This window comes from Calidris pugnax, unplaced genomic scaffold (assembly GCF_001431845.1).
Source record: "Calidris pugnax isolate Ruff unplaced genomic scaffold, ASM143184v1 scaffold8, whole genome shotgun sequence".
Lineage (NCBI taxonomy): Eukaryota > Metazoa > Chordata > Aves > Charadriiformes > Scolopacidae > Calidris > Calidris pugnax.
The window spans coordinates 21,316,863-21,327,263 of NW_015090830.1; the positions used below are offsets into that span (position 1 = coordinate 21,316,863).

Consider the following 10,401-nt stretch of genomic DNA (forward strand, 5'->3'; position numbering starts at 1 on the left):
GCCTTTCTTGTACAGTACACTAAAAAAAACGGTTTGGAAATAATTTGTGGAATAGCTCATGACAAAAACTACAATAAGAGGATCATTGTGTTCTGGAAGTGAAGCTAATGGTCCCAATTTAGCAGTTGGGACATTGCTAGTCCCAGGGACTTGTTACTCCCTGTATTAATGCTAAATTTGACCACTTAAAGGGCATAGAATGAGGAGAATAGTTTCAGTTTTTAAAACAGATTCAGGCAGAATAGAGCTGGTTGGAAAGTGGCCTGCTTTTTGTGAAAATCTAGAAGTATTCATTCAAAAGATTAATATAAATAATAAATATATAATATATATATTATATATATATATTTATATATATATATATAATATATAATAAATAAAATATAAAGATTTTCTAGTTGGGATTTTTCAGAGAAAGGTCACAATTTTCTATGAGAAGCAGGCACATTTTCTGTAAGATTTTTGGTTAGTCAGAAATCTAGTTTTATGTCATTGGCAACATTTGGAGCCTTAGCTGTGAAGCATGAACATGTTAGCAATCCTAATTCATCTCAGGTACAGAAGATGAATGACACTCAAGATGTAAAAGTTCAAAACCATTGCTTGTTTTCTTTGGCTTATAAACTTTTCAGCAGTGCTTTGCCTTCCTGTAGGCAGGCATTTCACTTCTTTAGGTCTGTTTTATGGTTTCTTCATCCTTTGGAAAGTTAGCATCACTTGACATTTATATATGCCTAAAAGTCATCTAGAAGATGGTATTTGGAATGAAATAAAAAGAATAGTAGAAACGAATAAGGAAGCACACAGTGTAACAAAGGATAAAGGATAGGTTATAAGATCTGTAAAAGATGTACTTTTTGTCTCTTATAAGATGTTTAGCTTGTACACTCTGAAAATTATGGATCAACCTTCTCATATTTGCCTTGCCTAATGGAACACACCACAAATATAGTCGCAGTGCAAATAATAAAAACAGCTGTGGGGCAGAGATGAGAACTTTTAGAGCACCAAAGAAATAAGTTGGAAGAGGCAGGAAAAAAAGTTAAGAAAACTGAACAGAGAGGGGGCCATGTCTGTTATAAATTCTTATAGAAATACTCTTTTTCATCAATATGTCGTCATCTTTTTTTCATTGCTGCATTGTCTGAAGTGTATCATCTTTGTTTTAAATATCCAGGAGGTGAGTTTTAGAAATTACATTAGTAAGAAAAGCTACGTGGTAGAGAAAGTTGAGAGAGAATGGGAAATACCTGAAGTACAGCAACAACCAGAGGCCCATGAAAGAGACTTTATTGTACCTGACGACTGGCAGGGAAAATATATTGACAGAAGGAGCACATTGCTTAAAAGAGAGAACTTTCTGCCTTGTTCTCAAAAAAAAAAAGGACAAAGACCTGAATGCTAGGAGTGAGTAAAGGAAAAGGGAAAGGAAGCAAACATTTCCCCAAAGTAATAGTCAAGACAAGTAATAAATTGATTGAAATTGGCCAGTTTTTTTCATATTCCATGTGCCTACCATTTATTGATAGTGGGGGAGGCAGCTGGACACAAGTGCTGATTCCCATCATTTGACCATGGCAAGTTCCTTGCTACTCTAGCAGGGAAGGAATACGTTTGAAAGCCTGCAAAATGCAGTGTTGCACCCGTCTTTGTGAGCGAGCATATGCCTAAATTTGGAAGAATTTTATATCCTCTGGCAGACAGAGCTGGTTTGTGAATGCTGGTAGTTACTGCTACCCGGAGGACATCGTCCTGCTTAACGTTTTGTTTATAATACATAGGCTATTTCCTGAAGTCTTGAAAATGCATGGTTACAAAATATGACAAAACGGGTTTTTAAGGGTGGCTGGTGGGCCTGGTGGCAAAGAGGCTGCAGAGAGCAGTAGCGCAGTCACACCGCGGGCCGCAGTCACACCATGGGCCTCTCCTTAGCTGAGGTGTGAAACGCCTGTCGCTGCCACGAAACACTTGAAAGCCAGTGCATCTGGAAGATGCCCATGAGAGACATGTTAGCCTTCACACCAGCATCCGCACATTAAAGGAGGCATTTGTTGCAAGCCTAAAGAGCCCTCATTTTCACTGTCTGTGTTCAGCAGCTAGGTGAAGGGACAGAGAAATGAGCTGTTCCTCAGGCAGCAAAATTAATGCAGCCTGATCTTGTCCCAATTTGACGTATGTCCCCACATACCTCTTCCATACCCACTCCATCCCCAAAAACCCTTTATTTCCCCAAAGTATCACCAGCTTCCCTCTGTGTTGCCCTCCCCTCTGGCTGAGCAGCGGGCATCACACTGCCTGTTCAGAGCAGAGCCTGGGTATGCTATGGGTGACCATTGCCCTCCAGGATAAGTGAAGTTATTAAAAATACCTCTTCCCCCTCCTCTACCCAACTCCCAACCTTCACTACTTTTTTAGAAACCTAATTATCTTCAGTACTGCTGCCCCTCTGCCAATTTATTTGAGATGGGACAGCAGGTTCACAAGTTACCGAGAAAGACTAAAAGCTCCAGGGGTCAGGTCTCATTTCCTTAGGAAACCAGGGTTTAAGCAAGCGGTCACAGATCAGTGATTAGATTGCAGCTTCTGCTGAGAACTTCATGGGCTTGAGCCAGTCAAAGTTACAAGTCTAAAACAAATGCATGCAGCGTGATACTAAGGTTTATCAGCATGACTGCAATACAGGCCCCATATGCCACAGGAAAAAAAAAATACTGTAGAGATATTTTTAGCAAAGGAGGCTAAGCTTGTAAAAAGTGGAACTTGCATATTTCACCTGCTACAACTTTTTCTTTTCTTTCACAGAAATTTCACGTTGTCTTTTTCAGATGGATGCCTGGCTCGGAGTAAAGGGCATGCAGTGCACAGTCCCTAGCAGAAGCTGAAAAGGGATGACACCTACTGATGCTTGTCGACAATGTCTTCTCCTCTCTTCCTGTTTGAGATGGGTGATACGACCATCAGGAAAAAGTTCTAAAATAAGCTTGAGTGACCTCATCGCCCCTTGACTCCTCTTTCCACAAGTCTAAAAACCATCAGGAGACATGACCAGTCAACTACCAGAGGAGTCTGTGGAGACCCAGAGCTCAGATGAGCTTGAGTGCAAGATCTGTTACAACCGCTACAACCTGAGACAGAGGAAACCAAAAGTGCTGGAGTGTTGTCACAGAGTATGTGCCAAATGCCTTTGCAAGATCATAGACTTCGGTGATTCCCCGCAAGGAGTCATAGTATGCCCGTTTTGCAGGTTTGAAACATGCTTGCCAGATGATGAGGTTAGTAGTCTTCCTGACGACAACAACATCCTTCTGAATTTAGCTTGTGGGGGAAAGGGAAAGAAGTGCCTACCAGACAACCCAACAGAACTGTTGCTGACTCCCAAAAGGTTGGCATCTCTGGTTAGCCCTTCTCACACCTCCTCTAATTGCCTGGTTATAACAATCATGGAAGTACAAAGAGAAAGTCCCCAGACTCTGAACTCAACCCCCGTGGTGGAATTTTACAGGCCTACAAGTTTTGACTCTGTTGCAACTGTGTCCCACAACTGGACAGTGTGGAACTGCACATCTTTGCTCTTCCAGACTTCAATTCGGGTGCTAGTGTGGTTGCTAGGGTTGCTGTACTTTAGTTCCTTGCCTTTAGGGATTTATTTACTGGTATCTAAGAAAGTCACCCTTGGGGTTGTCTTTGTAAGCCTTGTTCCTTCAAGCCTTGTTATTCTCATGGTTTATGGTTTTTGCCAGTGTGTTTGCCATGAAGTTCTAGACTGCATGTCATCTTGATAAAAAATACAGTAAAATAAGATATGTTGCCACATGTGTAGCATATTATCCTGTCTTCATATTCTTATTTATTATTGTTTTCCATCCCAGTAAATGGAACCAGTGGCCTTAGTTACATGGCCCTTTTATTTCTTTTGGTTTCTTTTTTTTTCCTCCTTTTTTTCAGCAAAATAATGGAAATAAAATTTACATGCTGATTTTAAAAGGCCAGGCTGTAGAAAGGGATAAAGCAAAATTGCCAAACTTGGTGCCTGCTTCTACCACTATTGAAATGAGTAGCCTTTTGCTTTCTGTCAGCTTGATCACGGGAGTCAAGGCTGCAGGTTCCACCCTAGAAGAAATTAGTATGACAGGCACCTGCCAGGTCAAAGTGCAGCATCTCTTCATCCAAAGCATCTTATGCTTTGGAATATCTGTTTTTTATCATTTATAGCAAACAAAATCACTTTGTTAGCTAATATTAGAAAACAAGCTGCCATTGGTTTTTCAGTTTCTTGTTATAGCAGAAATACTTGTGGGAGGCCAATGGTCACAGATTTTTTGCATTCTGCAACACGAGGAACCTTTTTTTTCTGTCTGCAGAACAGAAATCATGTCTGCAGAACACTTTCCCCAAGCAGAAGCTCAGTTTATCTGTCATGTACTTGCAACTCCCTCTGAGCTACTCCTGCTAATGAGTACTTCCAGGGACCCAGCCACAAATTTGCTCTTCTCTAGATGCTCTTCTTTCAGTGTGCATACACCTTAGGCTTTCTTTTTGAGGGTTCAGAGCTCTGCAGACTTCTCTGGCTGTGTTCTGTTATGCTTACCCTCTCTTCCAGAATTTCCACCACCCCACCACGTTTCCAACCCATCGGTCCTCCTAACAAATTTCCTGACCAACTTCTTGCCCACCTACTCTGTGGTAGATACACTGGAGAATGTGACATCAGCTTTCAAGATAGATTTTTTTTTATTTTTTTTTTTTTTCCCCCCAACAATTAGGAAATGGACCTTCAATGACTAATATAAATATCAGAAAAATTCTGAAATGGTTAACTGTTGGGTTTGGGGTTTTTTTTTTGCTTTCTGAGCTCACAGAATGAGCATGGTAAGGAGGTGCTATGACTTGGGGAAGGTTTCTGTTTAACACATAGTCCTTAAAAATGCTTAATACCCTGAACTCCCTCTGTCTCCATTGTGAGCTGATGGCACTCTAGATGTGGCAATAAGCGTGTCTTGATTAGTTGAGTACAGAGGAATTACTGATGATTTACCATTCCACAAATAGAATCAGGGCCTGTAAGGCTTGCTTGTATGTTGCATGGTTTAGGCTACTTTTTGAACTGGAAGAGCACAAAAAGTAAGAAATATTTAATGTTTATGTGTATAACTAGGTCTAGTCAATGCCACAGCTGCAAACTCATTTTTCCTGTGCACAGCAGAGTAAAAACTGAGAAGGAGGAATTGAGCAGTTAAAGCACAGTTTTTGGATTGGGCACAAGATTTAGTAATTTCAAGGCAGTGTAAGAGGGAGAGGGGGTTTGTTGCATGAAGAGTGAATGTGTGGCCTAACAATATATTTGTATACTTTGGTAAGAATGAAAAAGGCTGAGAAGAAGAACATAAGTGGTTGTTGTGTCTGTCACGATGGTCCAATTTTTGTAGATTGCACAGATGGTATCTACAGTTTCATTCCTATTGCAAACATAGGGAAAATGTGGAAATGTAAAAGTCCTGCTTTTCTTGACACTCATTTTCTAATAGTGCATATATATGTGTGTGTATGTACATATAGACACATGTGAGAAGAAAACTTCTAGAGAAATTATAGTTTTCAAGTGTATGGAGTTAACGAAACTTGTACTGAATGATTAAAGGAAATGTTTCAGACTTTTCTGTAACAACTTGATAACAATTATAACTAAAATATTTTCAGAATTCATAGAAATGACTATTCCTAAATAATTGTTTTTAATGTTTGTGGTAAAGCACATATAGTTAGAAGAGATATCATCTATCTCCAATCCTGGTATACTGAAAGGTTTGACTTATCTATGAACTAATAAATTTTAAGCATCCAACAACAATCATGTCAAAAAAAAGCAAGAAAAATAGAAACTTATGTGGTTTTATGGTACTTCAAAACTTTGGGAAAAGATGTATTTGTAGTGTTAGGGATTTGTATGTTTTAGGGTTTGTTCAATTTGTCTGAATACAGTGTCTCTAATAAAGGGCTGACTAATAGAGGAAGTAGGTTTTGCAAATGTGTGACATACATGTATTACCTCTGCACAACATGTCTGTAGTGCTACCTGTTGTCTTTGCCTTTTGATTTTGAGTTGATTAAGATGATCTTGGCTCCAGCACCAGTTATTTTGTACTCTTTTTTAAAATGGAGCCTAATCTGGGCAGGATTACAGTGGTATCAGTTAGATATCACAGCACAAATAAATACACCTGTTATTATGCTTCACTACTTTTAAGACTGCCACCCTGTTAAATTTATGCTGTTATTTTAGACCGTGCTGCAATACTAATCCGTTCAAAAATGTGAGCGTGCAAAAACATATTGATTGTGTGGCCATTCTGCTGCTCAGCCAGGGCACGTTATTACAGCTTTGGTCTCATAAAACTCCTGTATGACTTATAATATGACCATTGAGAATTGCAAGGAGGTCTCAATTATTTCTGGAAAAGATATTTGCTATGTGACTGAGACTAGAAGAACTTCAGATATTACTCCTTCATTATTTTATTCTCCATCATCCTTAAGACTTAGAACTGAAAACTCTCTCGTTCTCTGCAGCGGAACAGCTCTGCTGAAATCAGTGTAAATGGGGCTAGAATCAGGTCCCACGTGCCTGCCTGCCTGCGTTTCCTTCCCTTTCTGCGACTTTTTTCTCTCCTTGGAGAATAGTGGCTCCTGTGGTTGTGAAATACTGCCTGCAAGCCAAGGCAATTCCCTTTCAGTAGGATTTTATTCCTGCTTTGCCCAGACATGTGACTCAACTGAGTACAAAGTGTTACAGACAGATTCATTACTACAGGATTAATTTACTCCAAATGAGATTTTTTTATTTTTTTTTTTTTTTAAATTCCCACTTGTCCTATGGATGCAGACTGTATCCTCACCAGCTGCTCGTTTACAGTATGATGTAGTGGCCTCCCCTGGGGGCTGGGGCAGGATGATGCAGTAGCAGGTGCTGGGCACAACACCAGGAAGGATGTGCTGAGCTGGACCGTCCTCTTAGCAGGACCCAGTGAGGGATGAAGCTCTCTGCAAATGTGGCCTGAGGCCAGAGCCTCAAGGGCAATTATCAGAGGAGGCTTTACATGGAGAGCAGGGCCTGTGGGTTCATGAAGAGGATGTGGGTCCTCGGGGCTGTGCAAAGCAGAGAGGGGTCTGTGCCTGGGACAAAGGGGCTGTGTTTTAAATAAGGAATTTGGGGTAGAGCTGCAAAGGGAGTTTAATGTTTTTCCTACTGACCCCTTTGGGCTTTAAAATTCATTTGGTAATTAGAAGGCATTTGATGCTACTACAGCTGAGTATTTTTACTTTCCAAATGCAAAGTTTTGAATGCTATAATTTGAAGAAATCTTTAGATTTCAGCCTATTCCCTCTATTATGTTAACTGTTTAAAGCTACGAAGTTGACGTCTGGTTTAGCTGCATTGTGAGCTTTGTCCTTCTATATTGATTATATGCCTGCAAAACTGTATATGCTAATACAAAACACTTAAAATAGGTGAGCTCTTGTCCTGATAACACTGTTGGCAGACTTCAGGGCTGGCAACATTTTACGAAGTGCCCAAGAATAGACGCTCTTCCCAATGGGCTTGATTACCTGAAGTTACAGATGAGCCCAGCAGCACACAGCCAAACAGACAAGTAGAGTATAGGAAAAAACAGCTTTTCAGTGAAGTGGCTACACACCACTTCAGCCAGAGGAAGGGGAACTAAGGAGGTTCGCAGGAAGGTAGGTGACGTTGTGTTTGAGGGAGTTCCTTGCTATTAGGGTACAGAACTGTTGTTTTTCCTAATTCTAACCATTTCCAGGGTTAGATTCAACTCACTTTCCCCCGTTGCCTTTCTGCTCCCTCTGCTGGGACAAGGCTACGTGGAACTGTGGGTAAACAACATTTTGAAACGAAGCATCCTTTTCTACTATACTGAGTTCACAGCTCAGTCAAGCAAAGCAAGATTCATACTGAAAAGATGGCAAATTGCAGCCAGGATGTGAGAGTGAATGGGGTGCAGAGGGGAAATGGGAGCAGGTTGTTACAGCAGTTTGATGTCAAAGCAGAGTATGCAGTTGGCTGTACCCTGCCTTGGCTTGGCTGGTTCAAAAGTAGCGAGAGGCTGTCCCAATCCCGTGGACCACTATGACCTGCCACACTCCCCTCGTTACCTCAGTGACTGAGTTACCTCAGTTGTGCATCTTGGATTTCTTGGGCAGCAGTTGTACGTCCTGGTTTCATCTCCCTGCGTGGATGATGGGGGGGTGTGAAAGGTCCACGGTGTTCCATTCTTAAACAGGCTATTTTAGCTATCCCAAGGTTTCTCAGCTTGGTTTTTTTTTCTCTGGATTTCTTCATATTTCTACAAAAACAAGACAGTGTGATTTATCTTAAATGGAGCAGTGCCTTCAAGGAGATAAAAAATACTGGGGGAAGAGGAAGTGAGAATTTTGAAATAATTTTAAGAATCCCTTATCCCTTTGAATATCTTATAAGGGAAAGAGGCTGTTCTGAGAGTCTGCTTTTGGTTTCATACTAGCAGATTAGATGTTATCCTTTGAGTGACATCAGTAAATATTTAGTGCTGGAGATTCCTCAGGGAGTTTATAAGTCTGCCAGACCGTAGGCACAAACCTCATACTCCACTGCTTTTCTGTAAAGGACCGTTATGCCTTTGCATCAGCTCCCCTTGTCAAAAGTTGAACCATCACAGTTTATAAAGAGTTCTGGCACGGAGAATAAATCTCCCGTCTGGGGATGGTAAATCATCTTTTTAGAGACTTGTGTGGCAGTAGCAAAGCTTTCACTGCTAGACCTTAAACAAAGAGAAGTCATCTTGCAGTCAGAATTGCTAGCATAAATTTCATTTTAAATCAAGTTTCATTGTGTTGGGCAACACAACAACCGAAAATCCTTTTATTGTATTTCTGCCTCTTTCTTGTGTTATACAGATGTGGTTTGCATTTTAAAAAATGTATTAAATCATAGAAATCAGAGATGGGTAGAAAAAAGCCTAATAAGTTACTTTATCTATTTCCTCTCCTACTGTAGAGATTAATGCTTTGTCTAGTCTGGTTTTAAATATCTCAAGTGATGAAGCCTCCACCTTTTCCCACGAGGGACTTTTCAGCTGTTTAATAGGCATCATTGTTTGGGAATATTTTCTTCATACTGATCCTGTTTTCGTTTTGGTTTGTTGGGTTTTTTTGCATAATGTAATCCCTTTATTCTGTGCCCGCTGTTTTAACTTTTATGAAATCTGGGAACTGTATCATATTTATCCGTTTCATACTGTAGCTGAATAATTTATAATCCTTGTTGTTCAAGTAATGCAAGAGATCAGCAACCAGTTGCTGAACAGCTAATACTGCACTGAGATGGTATGCCATGTACCAGCAGACATATTTCCTGGCAAGTCCTGGCTGACACTTCTTTCTACATTAGGGAGTGAAAAATATAAAGTGAAGCTGAAGAAATACGTCTTCCCAAGTGCATACGTGGCCATATTACTGAAATTTCAAGAGGTGCTGAGGCAAACAGCCAACTTCTTCAGATACAGCTTGTCTTTCTAAAAGTGGATGATTTTAATAAAATTACACTTTTTAAAAGTGTTTAAATGTCCTAAGCAAACCTCTGTGTGAGAACCACGCTATGTCAAAACTCTTAACTTGTTGAGAGACAAGGCTGGATTGATTGCCACTCACTGCAGAGCAGTTTTTGCTGACAGCTCAGCTCGGAAGAAAAATTTTAATCCAGTGTTAAGGAGAAGAGTTTGAAAAGATGCCTTTGCAACTGTGTCGCTGGAATCAGATCTGTGCATGAAAAAGTGACTCATGTCTTGACAGCAGAAAAAGCCCATTGCCAATTTAATTACAACATATTAGATAATCATCTGCCTCTCTCAAATGATGGGAAGGAACAGGGTGACTAAGGAAACCCTAGGTGGACAGATAGACTTCATACGGTTTTCCTTTCAAAAGACAGCTACTTGAAAAAGCAGCACTATGCTTTATAAGAGAATGCTGAGCCTGGGTCAGGTAGAGGGTCTGTTGGTTCAAGAAGGGTGTCTCTAACAGTGAGTGGTGGTGGATGCATGTAAAAAAAATGCATAAAGAGACTATGTGGACGGTGAGCTTCCCATATACCTCCTCATTTTCACCAATCTGCAGTTTGGAGACCTCTTGAGAGGGAGGTTATGTCTGTATCTGTGGGTTTGATTCTCACCTGTGGATTTTTGTAAATTCCTTTATATGTTGTTTTTAACCCATTTATAGTCTTGGCATCTATAAAATTCTGGAGCAGCAAGTTTCATAATTTAATTATATTCTTTGTTGAAAAGGTCTGCTTTGTCTTAAAAACTCCTAAGATAGTAGTTGATTGTCCTCTACTCTTTCTGATGGGAA

General features: G+C 40.3%; 1 protein-coding gene across 1 annotated transcript; it reads left to right on the forward strand.

The window, feature by feature from the left end:
- The first annotated feature begins 2,833 nt into the window (after positions 1-2,833).
- RNF182 (ring finger protein 182) lies at positions 2,834-6,011 on the forward strand. Its single transcript, XM_014940760.1, has one exon. It carries the CDS (start codon positions 3,042-3,044, stop codon positions 3,777-3,779), a length of 738 nt encoding a protein of 245 aa, XP_014796246.1. The 5' UTR covers positions 2,834-3,041; the 3' UTR covers positions 3,780-6,011.
- Positions 6,012-10,401: the final 4,390 nt, after the last annotated feature.